Genomic DNA, 24,564 nt, shown 5'->3' on the forward strand with positions numbered 1-24,564 from the left:
GGGAGATAATAAATTCATGTATTTGATGCGTACATATTATCCATGAAATTTATCACCCAATCTAATATACTTTATTTTTAATTAAAATAAAAATTCACAATTTCTTTTTATTATTTTTCCTGATTACACTGTATTATGGCCTTTAAAATATACATGCGAAATAGATTTAATCTTAGAATACATATTATTATCGTTAATATTTTAATCAAAGCAATTTCGAGTCACTGATAAAAATCTCTGTGTTCAAATCAATGTTATTAAACCCGGTCCGGTTATTGACCCGATTGAGGTACTAGGTTACTGGTTCAACCAGTGAGTCACTGGTTCAACCAGTGAGTCACTGGTTCAACCAGTGAGTCACTGATTCAACCGCATGACCCGGTAAATATATGTAAATCTACAATTTATATTAAAAAACTATAAATATAATTAAATACTTGTAGAAAAGAATACCAATTTCAAATATTTTAATATGAAAATAATAAATTACACATCATTGTCCAACAAAAGATCAATCAAACATATAATATTTGTGATACTAGTTTCAGGTTCAGTAAGCGACATCTCTAATAATAAATCAAATCAAAATTCTCTGCATATTTCATAATCAAGATAATATTAGTATTGTAGGTACATAATCTATGTAAGTTAATAAGCTACAAATCACTCAAATATTTCAAAAGAAAACAAATCATTTGTGTTTGAGAGTAAAAAAAAAAAGACATTAATTTCTGAAAATAAATTAGTTTTTTTTTATAGACCGGGCCGGGTCACCGGATCACCAGTTTTTACGAAAATCGGCCGAATCGCACTAGGTTACACCGGTTCTGTAACATAGTTAGTCGAATATAAAAACCGGACCTGTTACATGACTGGTTCACCGATTTCTGGGTCGACCCGGCCAGATCGGTCCAATTTTTGTAACACTGGTTCAAATTCACGAAAGAATTAATCTTATTAAATAGGTGATGGTTCTCTTGAAAAACTAAAATAAATAAATAAAGGGTTAGTGTGTGTCGTTTAAAAAGACACAAGTTGTGTCTTTTTAGTGACTTACACATTGTATGACTTATCATACTCTATAATTATGAAAAGTTATTTTGTTTTCACTTTACACATCAGTGATATGACTGAGGAGAGAAAAAAAAACTTTTCAAATTTACTCAAAATATGACCGATTAAAATTTATGTAAATCATCTAAAAAGACACAACTTATATCTTTTAAGTAATACTTCTTTTTCCCGTAAATAAATCCTAGCATTGACGATAATCTTTTTCATTCTGTTGCGTGCTAGAATATCCAGCCTGTTTGGTACGGGCCTTTGTTTACAAAGGGGAAAAGTATGGCCAGGGATAGGATAAGGATGACGCTTCAAAAATTTGGAGTGATTTTTCTTTTTCTATATATATATATACATAAAGGGGACACTTTTTCTGCAGCTGCTGTAGAGAATTACTATCTGCAGCTGACACAAAAAATGGGCCCCACTATTTTATTTTTTTAAAAAAAATAGGATCCGGTACCGTATCCTAGTCTTCGGTTCCGTATCATGGCTTACTGTATGTGCAGCGGCTGCAGAAATCATTTTGCCATATATAAAAGTAAGAATTGAATATATAATTAATGGATTCGTTTTTTCTACAGATAATGTAGATAAATTATCTATATTAAGCCCACAACGACGTCATTTTGAGGCGAAAATCAAGTTATTTTTATAATTATAATTTATTTCAAGTTATAATAGACTATTTTATTATATTTTTTTATTTTTCAACTTAAAATAACGTCATTTTAAAAGTGAATATATATAATTTATCTACCTTTGCAGTAGAAATATGAGTATCACTATATCACTCGTAATAACTTATTTGGAGTGATTTCTCATAAAACGATAATTCACATGTTTTCTTGCATACGTGGCTATGCAAAAATTATAAAAACAAAATCTTGAGCAAAGAAAAATATCCAACAAACGGGATAAGAGGAAAATATTTTCGATATTATACATGTATTGAGTGATATACCGAATTACCGATCATTCGATATATTTTTATTAAATATGAAAAAAATAATATTTATATTATCTTTATTTGTATAAATATTATTTTTTATATGGAAAACCTACTGTCGTGGAAAAAAATATACTCGTGTAAGAGAATCTGCTCTGTGGTGACGATAGCAATGAATGACATTTTCCTTTTCTGGTTCATTTGTACTCTTTTTTATGAAAAACTTTTGTATTATTTTTTATGTTAAATTTTAATAATTTCTAAACTGATTTATAACATTGACAGAGTTATAAAAAAAGATAGACAGCATGATAAACGTCACACGCTCTTAAAATTATAAACTATTCTTGCTTAATGCATAATTTTTGTTATTTGATTTATAATTTTAAAATATAATATAACTTTTTTATTTAAAAAAAGAACCGTAATAAACAATTAAACACGATTCTTTCTACGAGAAAACAAGATTCCATGAAAGTTGGCAGCTACCGGTCAAAGATTTTATCAATAATGTATTGGGCTTGAAAATTATCATGATTCATGAACTACTAGTCCCAATTACATATAATATATATTAAAAAAAATTAAAATAATAATTTAGAAGAGAAAAAAAAATTACAATCATGAAGAACATACACAATTAATTTCAAAGAATCAGAAATTTAAAAATAATGAATAATAATGATTCAACTATATTATGGGTAATATTACTCTTATCTTACATGAAAGTAGTTTTCTCATGCTATAGAGAAAATTCAAGTGGAGACCACCATTCAAAAGCCAAAAAAAGAAAAAAAGAAAAAAAGAAAAAAAAAAGGTGCACTTTTCGAAGTGAGAAAAAATGAAATAATTATCTCATATAAAATGAGAGTAGTATTTCTCTTATATTATTCATGTTCATTGGAAACAGAAAAAGTTGATAGGATATTATAAAGGAAAAAATAAATATTATGCTGTAAAAAAATAATACAACTTTTTTTCTCTTATATCATTTTTTTATTTTCTCTGGCCACTCTTTTTTCTCTGTCTATGTTTGTGTGTGAGAAATGGTACTATATTCTGACAACATAAGCATCCTAATTTAACACGTTTGTTGAAGTTACGTTATTATTTTTATATGGTTAAGGTGGCATAAGCAACAAGTCTTCACTTCACTGCTCTTAATTGAGCCACCCCATAATCTTTGCCTAGTTTGAAGTGTGGCAACACCATGGATTCTCCTTTGTTGGGAGGAAATGCTTTGAAACCCAATAAGCACAAATGGAAGATCATTCTCTGCTTCCTCCTTGTCTTCGTCACTGTCACGAGTTAGTTCTCTCCTATTCTTTATGACAATTTTTTTCAATTTTTTTTAGTCATAAGCTATTTAGATTTATGAACTTTCAGATGATTGATTATGGGGTAAAAAGAAAAATGAATTGAGAAACCACCAAGATAACTGGTTGATTGAATTCAATAATAGACCCAAAAAGAGCTGAAAATAGAGGCCAAGTATTCTAATTTTTAGAGGTTTGTTTTGTTTTTTCTCAATTAAGATTGTGAATACTGAACATATACATGGAAAAAGATTAACTTTTGGTATAGCCACCATAAAGGATATCTATCACCACCACCAATCCCCATTAAACCCATACTAGAGGGTGAGTGAGGTGAGGGCAAACACAGTTATTATATATTACATATTTGCAAAGAGGGATATTTCCAAGATTCGAAGACCTTTTGGCCACCACAATGGATAAGAAACATAAATTGAATGTGATATAGAATCTAGAACAAAAGGTACACATGAGAGGGTGACTGGTATATTGAACTTCACAATAACGCAATTTGATTATCATATTGATCTATAGTAATAGTATCTAATGCTTAGCACAATTCATTTTTCAGTTGTTGGGCTAGCAGTTAGAAGCAGTATAAATTTTGGGGTACTACAAGGGGCAGAAAAACATAATGAGGGAATCACAACCCATGAGGGAGATATTATTGAATCAGAGGTAGGAGTTGTTGCAGCTGATGATGTTAGGTGTTCTGAAATTGGTGCTTCAATGCTTGGGAAGGGTGGGCATGCAGTTGATGCTGCAGTGGCCACTGCATTATGCATTGGTGTTGTTTTCGCAGCATCAAGTGGCATTGGAGGTGGCGCTTTCATGGTTGTCCGGCCTTCTTCAACCTCCCAAACTCAAGCTTTTGACATGAGAGAAACCGCTCCTTTAGCTGCTTCACAGGTTTGAGGTTTACTCTTTCTGCTAAACCATTGAAGTTGTTAAACCACATGACTGAAATTGTTGAACGAATTGGACCAAATTAGCATGTGATTTTAAGATGTTGGCCATGTTTTGTACACGAGGAATAAACAACAAATCGAATTGAAAATGACACTTTCTTACTTGTTATTTTCTTAGGAGACACTGCCATTAAGACTTCATTCCCCTCCTTCCCCCTACTTCTGCAGCTTACTTAGACATGTTGAAAGCTAGCAGATAATATATCATTTTGATCATTTTCGTTCGCAGAAATCTACAATAATGCAACTTACGTTTGTGTAAATATGTGAATGTCAACAAACAGAATATGTATGAGAACAATCCCAAAGCTAAGACCTCAGGTGTCTTGTCAATGGGAGTTCCTGGTGAGTTAGCTGGCCTTCATGCAGCCTGGTTGAAGTATGGACGATTGCCATGGAAGACCTTATTCCAACCAGCCATAGAGCTTGCTAAAAATGGTTTTGTAGTGTCTCCTACTCTTGGAGATTACATAGCTAGAGATGCAAATAAGATACTGAATGATCCTGGGTTAAAAGACATTTATGCACCTAATGGAATTTTGTTAAAAGGAGGGGATATATGTAGGAATGTGGAACTTGGTCGCAGCTTAGATGTAGTGGCAGAGCAAGGGCCACTAGCTTTTTACAATGGAACCATTGGTGAAAAGTTAGTAAAGGATGTCAGAGAAGCTGGTGGGATTTTAACAATGGAGGATCTACGCAATTACAAGGTGGAAATAACAGATGCAATGACTGTGAATGTGATGGGATACACCATATATGGAATGCCACCTCCTTCATCTGGAACACTGGCTCTTTCTCTGGTGGGTAGATTCCTATCCCTTCTTTTCTTTATGCTGTTTCCATGTTGCTCTGTTGAAATCATGACATTATCCTCTCTTTCAGGAATTTAATAATGAAAATATGTAAATAGACATGTATTTTGTTTTGGTTCAAGGATTGGAACATGTCACTGAACCATCTATCCTGAAAGTTTAAACTGTTGGGTGAAAGTAGTATAAATGTTTTTTATATCTATAATGCAGTTAGATGTTACACATTTGATATCAACGCATAATGTTGTTACAATTGTTTCTTTTTCTTGGTTATTATTTAGTTGTATGTCTGTGTATTTTAATAATTGGTATGAACAGGTTCTAAACATCTTGAACGGTTATGGAGGTCCTGATGGTGCAAAGGGAAATCTTGGTCTACATAGACTAATAGAAGCTCTGAAGCACATGTATGCTGTCAGGATGAACTTGGGTGACCCCAACTTTGTAAACATTAGTGGTACTGTATCCGATATGCTTTCCCCATCTTTTGCACAAGATATTCGGAAAAAGATACTTGATAACACTACTTTCCCTCCAGAATACTATATGAACAAGTTAGGTCCACTTGTCTTAGTAATTTGAATGAAAACTTTGCCTTTTGCTTGATATGTTGCAAAGTCACTAGGTTGTTAACATGAAGGGTATTCATAACCATGATGGGCAGGTGGAGTCAACTTAGAGATCACGGAACAAGCCATTTGTGTATTGTGGATGCTGATAGAAATGCTGTATCACTGACAACAACAGTGAACTTCGATTTTGGATCCGGGTTTCTTTCTACTTCTACTGGTATTGTGATCAACGACGAGATGGATGACTTCTCTACACCAACTGATATATCCGTTGATAAACTACCTCCAGCTCCAGCAAATTTTATTGAACCAAACAAAAGACCATTATCTTCCATGACTCCTATTATCGTCACAAAGGTATTGCTTGCAGCTTGCTCATTGTGATTTTTGCCAGCCACAAATTGCTGCAATTTGATAAGCAATGGATTTTGGGTGACATAATAGTTTTTCCTATACAAAATGCAACTTAAGTAAGCCACTATTAGTGGGTTTGTGATGAGGAATTTGATAAGTTTGCAAGAGCTCATATGTTCAAATCTTTTTGCTTTTTAAATTTTGGGGAGTGAAGATTCTTATACACAAAGCTTCCTCTTGCTAACCTTTGGCAGGATGACCAATTGGTCGGAGTAATTGGAGCCAGTGGTGGAATGAATATTATACCAGCAGTGATTCAAGTCTTTATTAATCATTTCTTGTTGGGAATGAAACCCTTGGATGCAGTTGTCAGGCCAAGGATCTATCACAAGGTTCTAACTAATCTTCATTCAATTAGTTTCTTGAGAAATGTTACCAACACACTCTTTGGTACTCTCTTTTTTAACACTCTTTATTATGGGGTTAAAGAATGGATCCAATTGATACATAAAGTGTTGAAATGAAAGTATTAAAGTGTGTGTTACTAGCATTTCTCTTTTAACTTTTTTTTTATGTTCTTATGCTTCAAAGTACACATGTAATTTGGATGTTTAATCTCTTGCAGCTAATACCAAATGTAGTTAGGTATGAGAACTTGACAGCACATGATGGTGAACACATAGAGCTATCAGAAGAAAGTAGGGTTTTCCTAAAAGAGAGAGGTCATAAACTGAAAGGGACTCCAGCACTAGCTATCACTCAGCTTATTGTCCAATCTCTCAAAAAACCAATTAACATGAATAGCAAGACTGGGGAACACACCAATTCACATACAAAGCATGGCACTCTAACAGCTGTAAGTGACCCTAGAAAGGGTGGATGTCCAGCTGCAGTTTAATTCTATTGATCAATTCAGGTTGAAACAATAAAAAACACGTTTCAAAATTAAAATGGGAAAAGTTCATTAATGCCCTTGAAGTTTATTTTAGAATCACTTATGTTCCTATGGTTTTTTTTTATCACATATGTCCATGTGGTTTGTAAAAAGGTATTTTTTTATCGGATATGCTCATGTGGTTTTTTATTTCTTACAAATCTCAGGAGCATATGTGATAAAAAAAAAATCATAGAGATATAGGTGATTCTGAAGCAAATCACAGGGGCATTGGTGAATTTTTTCCAATTAAATTTAAAATAGATTTTTGCCACGTTGCATGAAGGACAAAAAATGTTTTTGTGGACAATAAAATCCCTGTGGTATTTGTAACTCTGTAAAATTTAAATACAATGATTGCCTCGATATCCTCACATATCGATACTTTCTCTATATTATTTGGTTTATATATATTAAGATAGGAAAAAAGAAGAATAATATTGTAGGAAAGTTGTTAGTTTATGTTATGAGATAGGGATTGTGGAATTTACACTTGTTTTCAAAAAATAAAAAATCAAAACAAGTGTGGGTCTTACAATTACAATCTCTATCTCTATAACATAACTTAAAAACTTTCCTACAACATTATATTTCTATTTCCCGTTAAAATACATATTAAGGTTATTGAATTGCGAATAGTTAGGCTGTTTTTTTTTTTTTAATCATAAACGGTAAGAATTCTAAGATTTGGAAACATAATTTATAAATAAATATAATGTAGTGGTTTCATGATTTTTAAACAAGTTATTGTTAAGATTTATTAAAATTTTAAATTTATGAATGAAATGAGTGTGATGAGTGCTTTGATATTTTCAAGGAGTGTATAACTTGTACTAAATATTAATTTTAAACGATTAGATGAATAAATTATAACTTGTAAATGATAAGCTAATTAGTGACCTTTTAGATTTTCAACTTTTCATATTGTAAATAATAAGCTTTTAAGCTGAACTAAATCACACTATTCCAGCAATCTGACAATTCATTCTATAATTTATATCGTTAGGATAGTGAATATTAATTCGTACTATTTGAATCATGAATGATACAATTTCTGCATCATTGCTATATATTAGGATGCAAATCATCATCCCCTTCTCTTCAACACTTATACCGCATTCTCATGATTTTGCATCCAAGGCCTCCAAATATTCAATTGTAGGAAAGTCCATTTGAAAGCCATGTCCATGCAATTGAGCCTAAAATAAAATTAATCTCCAGTCACCATTTTTCAGCTTGAAAATGGGTAGAGTAGCCTCATGTCATGGATTTGAAATTATCAGGGTTTTGGGGTAATACCAAGTGACAATTTTATTTTTTATTTTTTTTTAAAAAAGAAAAGTTCATAATCATTCCTGCAAGGGAGGAGAGAGAAAAATAAAACCAATAAAAACACTTGTATTTTTTGGTAAATACCGACAAGTGTCCGAAGCTCTAATGGATCCGATTAATCCGATTATTTCGCATTTGATCGGACTAAACACGATGAAAACACTCTATTTTCAATCATAAGGAAAATTGGAGATTAATTAACTTTACTTTATTGTACACACTAAGTAATAACAATGAGAGTCAATAATGACATGTAAATCACACTGGGCATACTTTTTTTTTTCTAAGCTTTATCCATCAGCTGAATTGGAGTCAGAATATTGGATTTGCTTGTCTCCACAATACAACCATTCATGACCATTTCCTCCAACATAAAATGTGCCTTTTCTAGATGGAACATGATATCTAGCTCACACTGCAAGTATAAGTGAACAAGAGAAATATAAACATCTATGGAAGGAAAAAAAAGAAAGATATTACGAAATAGGAAATTCAAGAAACATAAAACCCCAGAGACAGCAATCACACCAGGACTTACCACATTGCCAAAATGACGATCCATGGTTTCCACTAGGAGATGTATAAATTCCAAAATAGCCAGCTCATTCTGCAACATTATCCACACAAGGTAGAATAGGCATTCAAGCAGAATTTGAAATACATCATATTAATAACTTCAGGCTGTTTTTATTTTACAACTCAAACGTTCTCTCCATTTATTTAGACAAGCAAATCTTCCATTATGTCTTTGAGGAAAATGACACTTGAAGCCATGTGTAATAAGTTCATAGCTAGAGTATTTCACACATTTATTTATGTTATGACGAGATTTATGTATTTAGTATTTACGTAGTTTTGGTTGCTTCAAATTATTAATCGTCTTTCCATGAACCAATTCAAAAGTAAAAAAAAGACAGAGAGAAAATGACTTACCTCATCATTATCAACTCCAACCAGGAAAAACAAAGATGCATAGCGCCTATATACAATTTTGTAGTTGCGATGCTCAACAAATGAACACTGTCCATTATGAAAATGTATCAGTTACAACTGGAAATCAGGTACTGTCAACAGCAAAAATAATAAGACACTTCAATCCCACATATTTGGGATAAACTGCATGGACACTATCAAAACAAATGTAAACTAGGACATAGATACCACACTTCCAATTTCTTGATTTCATTTGAAAGAGGTGACTATATAAATACAGTAAGTAATATCTTAATGAGAATATGAAAATTTTGAAATATATATACCTTAGATAAAAACAGAGAAAAAAATTAAAAAAATAAACTCATAAGGCTTCTTAAAAACAAAGATATCTACTCCTAGACAAGGTTGTTAAATTTGAGATCCTACCTAGGATTGGACAAGGGCAGTAAACATGTAAAACATGAGATCATAACAAGGAAAGTAAGATCCTACCTATAATATAAAAGTATATTTAAAAATATGGACATATATAATAACACAAATAAGCATAATATCATCAAAATCAATAAATCAAAAGATTTAAATAGTTTGTGATATAAAATGTATAATAGATGTGTGACTCATGAGTTTATAAGAAAGTAGAAGCCTTAGAAGAAACAAACAGAATCAAAGAAGTAGCATATAATATACTGAGCCTCTGCAACACCAAGAAATCCTAAAACTTGTAGAAGCAATTCAGGGACCTAGCTCAAAACCAAGCCCAGCACCCACTCTCACAGACTGCTCACACACACCTCAAGAAACCATTGCACCACATCAGAGTGAATCACTGGCCACCATCATAAGTCACAGACTCACAGCAAGCAGAGTCACACAAAAGCACAGACCCAGTCACACCCAAAGGTAAACATCACATAAGGGGAGGAGCATAAACCCAGTTGCACCTGAGGGAAGCTCTAGCACAGAGGTCACACACTAGGAAAGGCTCGTACACAAGGGAAGGAGCAATGGCTTTTGGCTGCTGGATGGGAAACTCCAAGTTTTCCTGCTCCGCCAACTGAAAATGGAGGTTTAGGTATGATCTTCCGATCTTACTTGCAACCCCAGCAAAATCAGTTTCTTGCTGGGATCAGGATCATTCCACCTAGCAAAACTCGTAAAATCATGCAACCCTACAATATAAATTGCAATTATGACAACTTGCTCCTAGGCATCCCAGCATCCCAGGTGACTCAATTTCAGCTAATTATAAAAGCTTCACTGACTCACACAACTCTTGCTGAAACCAAAAAACAATAAACCGATACGATAAATAGGAATTTACTTAACTCCTTTGCAGAATAGCATAAGCTTATATAAAATGACCTTCAGCAGGCAAGACTCCCCAAATGTTACAGTATGAATCACAAACCTAAACATGCTGTACGCAATCACATGGTAAGTTGGTAACTACTTCTAAGCATAAGAGTAATCTACATTCTATGGCCTGTTCAGAAATCAGCATAAGGATCTCTATATTTAGCCATCGCAAGCAATCTCAATTCTCCACCAATCCCAATTCTGAATACAAATACCTCTTAACGCACCCTTTGCAACTTACATCTAAGCTCATACCTCACACCATGGGCTATTATTCCATATCCAAAAAAAAAAAAAAAAAAGACCTTCAGTTTCGTAATGTCAACTAATCCCCATGAACAAATCGTAATTATTTTTATTATTCTTCACGATATCTTCTACTACTCAACACTAAAATCTAAAAATAAAATAAAAAAATCTATAAAAAAAAAAAGGCTTGGTGTTGTAAAGAGTAAAACTTGAAGTGGTTTAATTGCGACATAAATCAACAAGAATAGAAAGAGAATTGAAAACCAATATGGATCTAAACAAATTATGGGTTGTCAGAAACCCATTTTGATGAACATGCTGATCTTTGATTAAAATCACAAGAAAAAGTAACAAAAAACGAAACATGATTTCATTGGGTAACAGAAATTGAAGAGAAGAAGGAACCTGCTGTTCATTACGAGCGAGGCATTTGCGAACGATTTCACCTTCAAGGGCTCGCCTTTCTTCAATAGTGAGGTACTCGTAGTATTGGGCAAGACGTGTCTGCCCTTGTTTGTTTACCATCAATACGAATCGGATCCCCATTTCGATTAAACCCTAACTCCACACTTTCTCCTTCACCACTGCAAGTTCTTGGTTTTATTAATCTTCAAAATGTTGTGTATTGTCCCGTAGTAATACGAAGGAAGATATTAGACAATAGAATATAAAACTACTGAAAAAAAAATCAAAATTTTTGTCGTCAGTCGGTTGGTTAATCACATTGTAAATCTTATACTTACAAAAAAAATTTGTGTTTCTATTTTGTTCTATTGAAAAAACCACGACATTGACACAGAATTTATTCGTAAAATTAGAATATATAAATATATAACCATATATTTAACGCAATGTATTTAATCTCAATACTTCAACTCTACCAACAATAATTTGGTTAAAAATATGAAAACGTGTTGCCGGGTAGGGTGGGCCGACCTTCTGGGCCGAGCCCATTTTGTCACCTCTAACTTTCAACATTTTATATCAGTTATATATGTTTTCCATATTTATCCATAAAAAAAGGTTCTAATAGTTACGTCTAAATTACTATATATATATATATGCTTTCTATATTTGCCTTTAAATCGATTTCATGAGGTGTGTGTATTTGTGACATATATATTAGATGAAGAGTTGACAAATATTTGAGTTAGTATGTTTAATAGTCTAACAAAAATTTCATACTTGAAGCTACGTGATAATATCAAAGGACCATTTATTAGCTTAATTGCATAAATAAAAAATAATTATTCATAAAATTAGATATATATATATATATATATATATATATATATATATATATATATATATATAACCATATATTTAATGCATTGTATTTAATCTCAATAATACTTCAGTTCTACCAACAATTTGGTTAAAAATATGAAAACATGTCGCGCGGGGTGGGCGGCCCTCCGGGCCGAGCCCATTTTGCTACCTCTAACTATTAACATTTTATATCTGCATGTAATAGGTTTTCATATTTATCCACAAAAAAAGGTTCTTAAAAAGGTTCTTATACTTGCGTCTAGATTGCTATGCATCTATATTTTCTGTAGTTATGACATATATTAGATGAAGAGTTGAAAAATATTTGAGTTAGTACGTTTAACAGTCTAACAAACATTTCATAGTTGAAATTATTTTGTAATATCAAAAGACCGTTTATTAGCTGAATTGCATAAATAAAAAATAATTATTCATAAAATTATAATATATATATATATATATATATATATATATATATATATATATATATAGGAAAAATATTTCTCAAGCAGGTTAAGATAAATTTATCTCTGGCTATCCCAAAACTACGTCTTTTATTTATTTATTTTCTTATATTAATTTATTCACCTTTGAATGGTTATGATTTCATTTTTCTCTCTCTTCCTTTATTACCGTTGATCCGTCCTTGTACGGTTATGATTTAGTAGCCGGAGATAAAGTTATCTCAAGCTGCTTGAGAAATGATAAGCCCTGATATATATATATATATATATATATATATATATATATATATATATATATATATATATATATATATATATATATATATATATGTATGTATGTATGTATAACGCATTGTATTTAATCTCAATAATACTTCATCTCTACCAATAATAATTTGGTTAAAAATATGAAAACGTGTTGCCGGGTGGGGTGAGACGGCCCTCCGAGTATGTATAACGCATTGTATTTAATCTCAATAATACTTCATCGCTACCAATAATAATTTCGTTAAAAATATGAAAACGTGTTGCCGGGTGGGGTGAGACGGTCCTCCGAGCCGAGCCCATTTTGGCACCTCTAACTGTCAGCATTTTATATCAACTATATATGTTTTCCATATTTATTCATAAAAAAAAGGTTCTCATAGTTGCGTCTAAATTACTATCTATATATGTTTTCTATATTTGCCTTTAAATCGATTTCTTGAGGTATGTGTATCTGTCTGTGACATATATATTAGATGAAAAGTTGACAAATATTTGAGTTAGTACATTTATTATTCTAACAAACGCTTCCCACCTATCAAGTTAAAGATTCAACTATACATATATTTTTATTAATTTTAAATAAATTTTGTTTAATTTATAAACTATTGTATTAATTTTTATTTTATTATATTCATATATATTTTTTTCATTAGAGAAATATTAAATTCTTTTCCCCCTATCAAGTTACAAATTCAAATTTAAAAAGTTTGAATTTTAAATATTAAATTTTTTTCCATCCAATAGACATAATAATAAATTTTCTATTTGTTTGTTTAGGTTTTTAAAAAAAAATTAAAAATCCAATGATACAGAAGGCCATCATTAATAGCATTAAAATTCCAAACATTTTTTGCTATCCTTATTTTGTAGTCACCTCATTTTTAAGGCATTTAATTACTTGAATGGCACGAACGAATGACCTACATTAATGAATTTCAAATAAAATTCAATTTGTTTGTTTAGGTTTTTTTTATAAAAAAAAAATCAAAAACTAAAATTTCAAATGTTACAAAAGGCTATCATTAATAGCATTAAAATTCCAAAGTTTTTTTACTATCATCATTTTTTAATCATCTCGCTTTTTTAATGCATTTACTTTAATGACACGACTAATGACCTTCTTTGCCTTTTCAAAGAAGTGGGATATTAATGCACATGTCTGCCACTAATTAATGTTGATCTCTTTTCTATGGGTCTTTTGGTTTTTCGATAAATATGGTAAAAAGTATTCAATGTTTTTTAAAATGAGGGTTAACAATTTTCATGTAAAAAGTAGAGGAAATTTAATATAGTTGTTTTCTACTAAAAGATGTTAAATTCTTTTCCCACCTATATCAACTTCAAATTTCGAAATTTAAAAAAAAAAGTGGGATATTAATGAACCTGTCTGCCACTAATTAATGTTGAACTCTTTTCTTTGGATCTTTTAGTTTTTCGATAAACATGGAAAAAAACATTAAATGTTTATTAAAATGAGGGTTAACAGAAAATAGTGGAAATTTAATATAGCTGTCTCCCACTAAAATATGTTAAATTCTTTTTCCACCTATATCAACTTCAAATTTTAAATTTAAAAATGAAGTGGGATATTAATGCATATGTCTGTCACTAGTTAATGTTGAACTCTTTTCTTTGGGTCTTTTGGTTTTTCGATAAATATGGAAAAAAAGCATTCAATGTTTTTTAGAATGAGGGTTAACAATTCCCATGTAGAAAATAGTAAAAGTTTAATACAGCTGTCTCCCACTAAAAGATGTTAAATTCTTTTCTACCTATATCAACTTCAAATTTCGAAATTTAAAAAAGAAGTGAGATATTAATGCACATGTCTGCCACTAATTAATGCTAATAGACATAATAATAAATTTTCTATTTGTTTGTTTAGGTTTTAAAAAAATAATTAAAAATCCAATGATACAGAAGACCATCATTAATAGCATTAAAATTTCAAACGTTTTTGGCTATTCTTATTTTTTAATCACCTCATTTTTAATGCATTTAATTACTTGAAAGGCATGAACGAATGACCTACATTAATGGATTTCAAATAAAATTCAATTTGTTTGTTTAGTTTTTTTTAAAAAAATCAAAAACAAAAATTTCAAATGTTACAAAAGGCTATCATTAATAGCATTAAAATTCCAAAAAAAATTTACTATCATCATTTTTTAATCATCTCATTTTTTTAATGCATTTACCTTAATGACATGACTAATGACCTTCTTTGCCTTTTCAAAGAAGTGAGATATTAATGCACATGTCTGCCATTAATTAATGTTGATCTCTTTTCTATGGATCTTTTGATTTTTTGATAAATATGATAAAAAGTATTCAATGTTTTTTAAAATGAGGGTTAACAATTCCCATGTAGAAAATAGAGAAAATTTAATACAGTTGTCTCCCACTAAAAGATGTTAAATTCTTTTCTCACCTATATCAATTTCAAATTTCGAAATTTAAAAAAAAAGTGGGATATTAATGAACCTGTCTGCCACTAATTAATGTTGAACTCTTTTCTTTGAGTTTTTTGGTTTTTCGATAAATATGGAAAAAAACATTAAATGTTTTTTAAATGAGGGTTACTAATTCCCATTAAAAAATAGTGGAAATTTAATACAGTTGTCTCTCATTAAAAGATGTTCAATTCTTTTCCCACCTATATCAATTTCAAATTTTAAATTTAAAAAAGAAGTGGGATATTAATGCATATGTCTGTCACTAATTAATGCTGAACTCTTTTCTTTGGGTCTTTTGGTTTTTCGATAAAAAATTGTTAAACTCTTTTTCTACCTATATCAAGTTTAAAATTTGAAATTTCCCACCTATATCAAGATTAAAATTCAAATTTTAAAAAAATAGTGAGATATTAATACAAATGTCTGCCAACAATTAATGTTGAACTCACTTCCCACCTAATAAAGTTTAAATTTCAAATTGTGCAAATGAGGGTGACTGTCTGTCATTGAAAATGAGGTACTGTTATTTCATTTTCAAGTGTAATTAAATAGTTGATAGTAAAAGATGCAACTACTTGAAGTATGTGCTTATATGCATGAATGCTTTAATTAACCTACGCTCATAAGATCAATTCAATTAACATGCGCTCAAAAGATGCAATACATTGATTTTTGTATTAAAACTTATAGGCACTTTTAAAATTCCAATGTTTCTGGCAGATTCTTATAATATCTATCAAGTTTCAAATTCGAATTTGACAATTTCCCACCTATCAAGTTAAATATTTAAATTTGAAAAGTTACTAAAAGAGAAAAAATTGAAAGTGATTTCAAGTGTGAATAAAAAGTGAATATTAAAAGCGAGAGCCATGTATGATCCTATTTATACTCGCAATTAAAGGCTTTCTTAAAGTTTTTTTATAATATAATAATACATTTTCCAATTCCAATAATACACTTTTCAATTCCAATGTAGAAAGTAATGAGATTTTAAATGATGTGTCTGCCCCCAAAAAATGTTCAACTCTTTTCCCATTCCCACTATATCAAATTTAAAATTCATATTTTAAAAAGTAGTGGGATATTAATATACCAATAAATATCGATGGTATGATTTTATTTTCTCAATCAATAGTAAAGTATTAAATCATTAGTATATTTCCAAATGTACAATTAAATAATAAAGTATTGGAAAAAAATGACGAAGAAAACTAAATTATTATTTTTGTATTCAATTTAAAAAAATAAATGACGAAGAAAACTTAATATATAGAAAATTACATGAGAGATAGAGAATGGCGAAAGATTTTCTACGCAAGGATTTGTAACACCATTGGAGGGAAATGATTCGAATAGTTTGTCACATTGGATTGAAAGGATTCAAATATTCTTGTTTCATAAAAATAAAATCCTATCAAGTTATAAGAATATTCATGTACAATTTATTGTTTGTTGTAAATGAATGACTAACGAAAAAAACCTTACGTGATTACAAAGAGGCTGAATTTTGCAAGAGATCTTCTACCAAAGATTTTGCTGTACCGTTTGATGGAAAGGAATCATTACAATTCTCCTTGCGCGAATTACATAGGATACCATTAAAACGTTCTTGGTTTCTTCCTTGTTGGGAAGAAGTATCTGTATATGAAATAAAAAAATATGTTAAAAAAAAGAAATGAAATATGGTCTTAATATTCAAATTAACAAACGTAATAAGCTTGTTTAGAAAGGAATAATAATGTAAAAAAAGCTTACCTGCCAAAAGAAGAGGCAGATAATGGAGAGGACTCATCAATATTCTCAGGGCATGAATTCAGTAAGTTCTCCTCAAAATGACTTGTGTTTCTTCTCTTTCGTGAAGGAGTTTCTTTTTGTGATGTATTTTTTGTCATAATGATGCAGAAAACCTTTAACCGTGACATGTATTTTTCCACCCTACAAAAGAGATACATTAATATATCAATGGAAAACAAAACAAAAGACATTAGCAGGACAAAAATCGCAAAAGCAAGAGATGAAGAAACGTCAGGAGCTAGAATGAAGAAGCGTCTTGAATGATTTGAAGGTTTTTCCAAAATATGAGATGGTGAATTTTCATATTTAAATAACATTAGTATACAACCTTTCATCTTCCAATGCAATTTTTAAAAACCTTTCATTTCCCAATACAACAATTAATGATGGTGGGTCATTAATTAAAAGAGGAAGATTTTCGTTTTTTCAGAAAAAGTCATTATTATGTTTTTTTTTTAAGTTAATGCAAGTGTGAACACACAGTGTGAACACACAGCTGAGGATGAATCAGGATTTGACACGTCAGCATTTTGGAGGGTTTCAAGTGTGAACACAAAGGAGATTTGCTTTGGTTTAACTTTAGTATATATATAGATAAGGGAACTGACGTGGCTACCGCCAAAAATATTTATCACTCTTATCAAGATGTTGTGAATCTGGCCTGATTCGAAATCCAATGAACCGGTTGTTGAATCGGTTTGGTCAAGTATTAAACCGGTCATATATTACATCTGGTCAAATCTAATCAAAATTCAAATAAATCTAATGATTCAGTCGGGTTATACATTTTTATAAAGAAAAATACATGAGATTCTTTTTTAGGATTATTTTTACTTTCTTTTACCAAATTTGAAAAAATAATTTTTTTCACCCTACTTTTCCAAAATTCCAGAAAAAACCCACGTACCAAACAATAGACTTTTTGACGCTTATAACCCTTTATTAATAATTAATTACCAATTTGACCTTCATTATAAGCTATTTCGAAAATTTAACTTCCCCAAAAAACATAACACCAATCTGCCCCTATTTGACCGTTGACCATGAAGCCTACCCGGGTACACCCCTCCATACCCAGGGATATTTTGAAATTTTATGCATACCCGGGTAGGGAGGGGTGTACCCGGGTAAATCTCGACGGTAGAGTTTTTAAATAACCCAGCAGCCCCATTTCGAAAACCCACAAAGGGGTACCCGAGTAGAGCTGCTGGAGGTGTGTTGGTTGCGCGATTCTCATACGAAATCTTGCTCAAATTCTTCGTTTTTGTGATCATCAGTTCGCGCACGTGTGAATCTCTTCCTTTTACCGATTGAATTTGCAGCCAAGGTTCATTTTTTTTTGTTATCAAATCTGTTCTGATTTTAATGTTTGTCCCTCCCTCATTTGAAATTATTGCGTTTTTGTAGTTTGCATGGTTATGTCATTTGATTTTGACCGATTAATTTTTGAAATTACTAACTGCTACCCTAACCCTAACCCTAACCCTAACCTGTATGTTTCTGATTTTGTTTTTTTTTTTCAGTTTAATAGTGTGACGCAATGACTTCTAGACGCGTTTCAAAGCTGCCGGTGGGGGATACCGAGAGAAGAACCAAAAGTCGACACGATGGGTCGTCATCCTCTCAGCCCCAGGCTGCTGTGAGTCTGGCTCCGGACTTGACGTTCGGATATTTGTTTGAGGATGACATAGTTGTTCACGAGAGGTTTGTGAAGTCTTTCATGAGCCAGAAGATTTGCGAGCTGAAATCACATGATTCGACCTTCTTCAACTTGGAGCGTTTTGACATTGTGCCGCTTCTTGAGGAGACACTTTTACTTGTCCTTGAGGAGATGCAGTGCCCATACTCGAAGGTTATGGTGAGAGTCTTCTACCAGAACCTTGGCTACTTGCAAGGCGAGCTGACTTCCCGTGTCTGCGGGATTGATATCATCATGACTGCCCCTATCTGGACAGAGCTACTGGGGTTCGATTTTGATGGTGTCACGGGAGTAGCACTATATGATGGAGACATCCATCATATATTTGGTGATTATGACTGGGAGGCCATTGTTACAGAGACTAGGAGGGCAGACGCTGAGGCCGGACATTTTGCTCATTATCCTGTGAGCAACTTGTCGGTGTCTGCTCGCATTCTTCATTACGTGGTGACACATATTATTTTCCAGCGCCCGCATAATCACTCGAAGGTGCTGGAAGGGGACTTTGTCATCTTGTGGGCCCTCTTTCACCGTCGGCAGGTGAACTAGAGGCATTAATATGCATACTGATGTGGAAGGCTGCCAAGTCAAAGAAGGCTGAATTGCCTTTTGCATTCCTGGTGCAGAAGATTCTGCATAGATTTGGTGTGCTTATGGCAACAGAGACCTTGAAGACCGCCAGAGGCTGGAATGCTATATTTGGTGAGAGGCTCCTGAAGCAGTGTGGGATCCTGCCGAGCAGAGCGGGTATCTGGTACTGGAAGAAGGCACCAGAACCACCTGAGATTCCAGTCCACCACGATGCTGAGATGGAGGATGCACCTGCAGGTGATGTGTTTTGGGTTTAGGGTTTATGCATTATTGTTGGTTTCTTTTTTCTGTTCTTAATTATAATATGTGTTTTGCATGACTTATGATGCAGGCCTTGATGACGATGACGATGATGATGGCGCTGCTGCTTTTGATGAGGGACAGACACGTCCCACCCGCAGTCGGCGACCACCAGCTCCTCCATCTCTTGAGGGTGGATGGACACTTGATCATGTCATGGCATCCATGTATAGTCTGACATGTGGCCTTGACTCATTGACTAGTGATTTTAGAGGATATAGACAGGGCACAAGCAAGAGATGGAGGCAGATTGACACAAGGGTTACACGCTTGGAGGCTGGCTACAGCAAGGGTGCCCACACTCATGAGGAGGCTGATGCTGCTGTTGAGGACGATGATGATGTGGAGGAGGATGATGAGTTTAAGAACCTGCACCGTTAATTAAGGAAATTAATTAATTAATTATGTTAAATTAGGAAATGATTCCATAATTGATCCTAATAATTATTAAGAGGCTTTAATAATTATGATAAGTGATTAAGAATGCTGAAAGTCGCTTTTCGGAAGAAAAGTGCAGATACCGGTTCTGCTTGTCGATATAAATACGTACCAAAAAAGTATCCCAGAAAATTATAATAAGTGCATGATAATTACTAGAATAATATATAGGACTTGTAAAACGAGTTTCAAGTCAAAATAATGAGAACTGGTGCCAGAAACTGATACTGGCTATGAAAAGCGCATACCGAAAAGGTGCTCCGAAAAATATAATAAAAATATGATAATTCTTGTAAAATTGAGTAGGTTAAGAATCCTGAGTTTGTGATTAAAATGCTAAGCGTAGCAATTAAAGTTAATACTGTGTGTTTTATTGTAAATGAGCTATATATACGACTTTTGGGCACTAAACCCTAGATAACCACTCTTGCTACGTGACTTGGGAGTTGGTGGCTGACCAGAAACTTGGTTCCTTGCTTTCTTCCCTTGGGTTTTAAACTTTGAAGCTTTTCCTTTGATTTTCTTCCTCTTTCTCTTGAGTAAACACTTGGTGGTGTGAGAGAGAAGGTAAAGGGTACTTCTTTCTGGTTTGGAGTGGCTGTGTAGTGGGTTGTTGTTGCTGTCTTTGGTTTGGGGTGAGAGTGTGCACCTTTTCTTGGCATTTGTAGTGTCAAAGAGCCATCTTTGGGTGTATGAACCAAACTTGTTGCTCCATTTTCATTTTGGGACCAAGTCAGAATTGTAAGGAGCCATTGGTGAGCCCCAAGAGCACTTCTTCCTCTGTTTTAAGCCTTGGGGTGAGTTTCCTAACCTTTGGTCTTGTGTTTTGATGATTAAAAGAGGTGTCTTTGCATGAAAATGAGTTAAACATGTAATCAACTGATAGTTGAACCTAAATGAGCTTAAAGATGCATGCTTTAACGTTTTAGAATGTTAAAAATGGAACCTTGGAAGTATATCTTCGCGAAATGCAGAAACTGCATTCTGTCGCGAAATATCCGGATATTTGCTCGTGAAATATCCGGATATGGGATTCTGGATATCCGGATATTGATATCCGGATATTGCTAGTGAGATATCCGGATATTGGATATCCGGATATGTCCCGAGGAATATCCGGATATTCTTGGATTTCGAAGAATAGTAACTGCATTGTTCATACAGTAGGCTATTGGGGGTTTGTAGACCCTAGATTGATGAAGTGGTACTTCTGTAATAACTTAACTAAGTCAGAATCAAGTGATTAAGGGCTTATGACTTGGTGTGAAGCCTTAAGACGTAAAACGTAATGAGAAGGCGTGGTCTTAATATTATATTCTTGTGGTGCATGTTTATTGATTTATTATTGGTCCATATCAGATTGTGATCTGCTGTGTGTTGGACTTGAGTCGTGTGGACTCTTGGCATTGGATAGTGAGCTTGCAAGGTAAGCTTTCGTGTCCTCGGTTTAGCCATGTTGTGGTTCCACCAGTCCCATGGGGGTATGGTTATATGCATGCTGTGTTACATGCTTTTGATGTTTAGGAAATGCTATTGAGTTGTTATATGCTAGTGCCTTTATGATATGCGTGTGGTGCTCCACCTATACGGTAAGGCTGAGTATGTGGTACATATAATATGGTGAGGCTATGGGCGAGGTGCAAGCGGTGTTCCTTGTACTACATGTAGGTATAGACGTATTCCTGCATTTCTCTGGCCAGTAGAATAGTGATAAACACACATGGCATGAATATCTGTTGCACTGCATAGTTTTGGAACTTATATTGATATTAATGCTTTCAGAACTTATATTGCACATGTAAGTGAGCTTGGGGTGGAAGATCCTTGAGGACCCCTTGTCTTACTGGGATTTCTGGTTTAGAGATCTCACCCCACGTTTGGGGAATGCTTATTTCAGGTTCAGGTAATGTTGGGGTTGAGACCTCAGGCGGCAGGAGGCCGGAGCTGAGTTAGATATTGCTTTTATTATATGTTGACTTGTTGGATGCTAGTTATGCATGCTGCTTTTATGCTTTTAGCTTCTTTATGATTTTGGATTATTCTGTTGAGACGCTGTTGTCATGCTATTGATTTGGTGAGCATAGGGATTGTCCATGCCACGTAGACTTGGTTATGTCTTGTTTTATTTAGAGTTGTATTAATGTATCAGGATATTGTCCGGATTACGTGATGTAATGTCGTGACTTAGATACTCACTTTATATTTTATATTGAGGTATTTCAGTTAGTTGTCTTGCAATTTACATATAGGCATTGTTTTTATGAAATTGATTAAGTAATCAACTTGGCTAAGTATAATGACGTCATAATTGGAAAAGAAAAAGATATTCCGCAATTTTTAATTAATCGCAGCTTAATACGATGTAATGTTAACAAACCGGGTATACACGGGGTGTTACAATGAGACTGGGGAGGACACACAATCAGATTCCAGTCCATAGGGTTTCACATGAGGGTTTTATTTTAGTGGATGTATTTTGGGTTAGCAGGGTGTATTGGGTCAAGATAGGGCTTAGGCAACCCATTTTGGATGTTATGCATGTATTTTGATACGATTAGGAACATTACCTACGTTGCATGGATGTACCCGTACTTGGATGTTCAATGTTTGAATGAATCTCAATTTGCCTATTTCGCACATTCAAAATTGTTAGTTCTATGCATTAATATGTGTTTTTGAAATCGTATTTATTGGCAAATATAATTTGGATTAAGATTATCGCACATCATGCTTCCGGCATCCCATCTACGAAATCAAGCCACCCCCAAATCAATTGTATGTTGTCTTTAGACAACAATCAAAAAAATACACAAAAAATAGGTGGACCAGCTGCTGTTGCTGCAGAACCAACTGGTCTACCCGGGTAACACGAACTGGTGTACTCGGGTATATCATTACGAGTTACCCGGGTACACCAGTTGGTTCTATAGCAACAGCAGCTGGTCCACTCATTTTTTGTGTAATTTTTTGATCGTTGTCTAATACCATAACCTTAACTGACTCGGGGAGGAAGTAAATGGGTATGGTATACATTTGGCTTGTGTAATACGAAACGAGTTGAATGCTTAACATAACGGCTGTCAACAATGTATGTTATGCAACACAATACATAACTAATACAATATAGGGTTTAGGGTACCATACAACTTAACAATGGCCTTCATTTTTGCCTTCCAGGCCTTCCTGTACGATATGTTGTATCCATATATTCCTTGTATTCTCTCTTGAATCAGAACTGGTTTTGTAGATGGATCTTCCTTTAACATATCTGTAAAAAAAAATGCAACTTTACCATATTCTCAATAAGAAGCTTCACTAAGTACACGGAAGAATACATACTCAGTATAGCCGCACAAATGACATCTGAATCCAACTATCTATGATCCTGTGATAGGCCCTGATTCAGGCATATGTGATCTTGACCCCATTTACGGACCACCCAATTAGCTCCCTTCTTCGGCTTGATTGCCCTCATATACCAGGGACAACCGTCAACATGGTTTTTACACTTCATAACAAATCTTGACTCGTCACTTTTTTCGACTATGGTTGTCCTACGCCCCTTCATATAATGTATCTTCACAGCATGTTGCATTTCTGGTTTGGAGCCAAATTCTTGTTGCACAAATAACGAATCTCCTAACTTCCAACCTCCGTGCAAGTCATCATCCCCATATAGGATCTCCAACTCGTCATTAGGGTACGCCCAATTAATGAATGAATAATGTTGACTTTCATTCCAGAAAGGCTCCACCGCAGTCCCTGCATCTAAAGATCAACTCTCATTTGTCTGAATGAATACCACCACAAATAATAAATTGTCTAAAGCAAATGTCCAAATTTAATAACTTACCACTACTGACTGGGTCAACATGAAGTGGTGACAAGGCTGGGGTACCCAGACTTACCGCGCTCGTGTCAGCGTCAAAATTTCCGTCAACGTCAGTGTATGACGAATCACCTTGTGGAATAGCACTTTCAGGTTCTCCCTCATCTTCGCTGTCCACATACTCCTCATCTTCATCCTCTTCATCCTCATCCAATGCTACCTGAGGAGGTGCAGAAAATCGTACAACTGTATCTTCTTGACCAGTACATTGTGCAGTAGTGGTTGTATGCACCGGTAAAGATGAAGACTGACTAGCATCAACTTCAACATATATCTCAATATATTTTAATACTTTCAATCCAACAAACACATCTGTTACGAACTCCACATCTTCATCATCATTTATATCGTTACCAATGTAGTATATTGTATCCATATCCACTACAGCCTCTAACCTGGCTATCATGTGGTGGATGGATTGTATGCCTTCTAACCCCATTTTTTGGAGAATTCTCTCCTTCAGTTCATTGCATGTAGTGCCCAGTTTGATTTTCATCGTTTTTGTTTTTCCTTCAAATCGGACATCGTTCGGACCTTCGAAATGCCTTCCA

At 33.5% G+C, this 24,564-nt stretch overlaps 2 protein-coding genes across 3 annotated transcripts; one reads left to right on the plus strand and one right to left on the minus strand.

Annotated features, from left to right (window-relative positions):
- Nucleotides 1–3,142: 3,142 nt before the first annotated feature.
- Nucleotides 3,143–7,585, plus strand: LOC133313863 (glutathione hydrolase 3-like). 2 transcript variants are annotated; one of them, XM_061515276.1, is made up of 7 exons: nucleotides 3,143–3,318; nucleotides 3,899–4,236; nucleotides 4,580–5,098; nucleotides 5,429–5,664; nucleotides 5,775–6,039; nucleotides 6,291–6,428; nucleotides 6,662–7,585. In XM_061515276.1, the coding sequence occupies exons 1-7, from the start codon at nucleotides 3,222–3,224 to the stop codon at nucleotides 6,932–6,934; spliced, it is 1,866 nt and encodes a 621-aa protein (XP_061371260.1). In that variant the 5' UTR covers nucleotides 3,143–3,221; the 3' UTR covers nucleotides 6,935–7,585. The 2 variants fall into 2 exon arrangements, with proteins under 2 accessions (XP_061371260.1, XP_061371261.1); XM_061515277.1 differs by lacking the exon at nucleotides 3,143–3,318 and having other exon boundaries at nucleotides 4,143–4,236; nucleotides 4,525–5,098.
- An 884-nt stretch (nucleotides 7,586–8,469) lies between these two features.
- LOC133313870 (AP-4 complex subunit sigma) lies at nucleotides 8,470–11,468 on the minus strand. The gene is made up of 4 exons (XM_061515283.1): nucleotides 11,252–11,468; nucleotides 9,236–9,322; nucleotides 8,841–8,909; nucleotides 8,470–8,717 (listed from the first exon to the last, which is right to left on the minus strand). The coding sequence occupies exons 1-4, from the start codon at nucleotides 11,390–11,392 to the stop codon at nucleotides 8,586–8,588; spliced, it is 429 nt and encodes a 142-aa protein (XP_061371267.1). The 5' UTR covers nucleotides 11,393–11,468; the 3' UTR covers nucleotides 8,470–8,585.
- Between the last annotated feature and the right edge of the window lie 13,096 nt (nucleotides 11,469–24,564).

This window comes from Gastrolobium bilobum, unplaced genomic scaffold, assembly GCF_033153095.1.
Source record: "Gastrolobium bilobum isolate Gb01-03AN ecotype WA unplaced genomic scaffold, APGP_CSIRO_Gbil_v1 utg17977, whole genome shotgun sequence".
Classification (NCBI taxonomy): domain Eukaryota; kingdom Viridiplantae; phylum Streptophyta; class Magnoliopsida; order Fabales; family Fabaceae; genus Gastrolobium; species Gastrolobium bilobum.

What these genes read in the sequence shown, in the direction of transcription:
- LOC133313863 (XM_061515276.1), top strand. Translation starts at nt 3,222, where the DNA reads ATGGATTCTCCTTTGTTGGGAGGAAATGCTTTGAAACCCAATAAGCAC. An exon ending in CCAGAATACTATATGAACAA is followed by an intron (nt 5,665 to 5,774) that starts GTTAGGTCCACT and finishes CATGATGGGCAG; the next exon opens with GTGGAGTCAACTTAGAGATC. An exon ending in GGCCAAGGATCTATCACAAG is followed by an intron (nt 6,429 to 6,661) that starts GTTCTAACTAAT and finishes AATCTCTTGCAG; the next exon opens with CTAATACCAAATGTAGTTAG.
- LOC133313870 (XM_061515283.1), bottom strand. Translation starts at nt 11,392, where the DNA reads ATGGGGATCCGATTCGTATTGATGGTAAACAAACAAGGGCAGACACGT. An exon ending in TCGCTCGTAATGAACAGCAG is followed by an intron (nt 9,323 to 11,251) that starts GTTCCTTCTTCT and finishes CATAATGGACAG; the next exon opens with TGTTCATTTGTTGAGCATCG. An exon ending in TTGGAGTTGATAATGATGAG is followed by an intron (nt 8,910 to 9,235) that starts GTAAGTCATTTT and finishes ATAATGTTGCAG; the next exon opens with AATGAGCTGGCTATTTTGGA.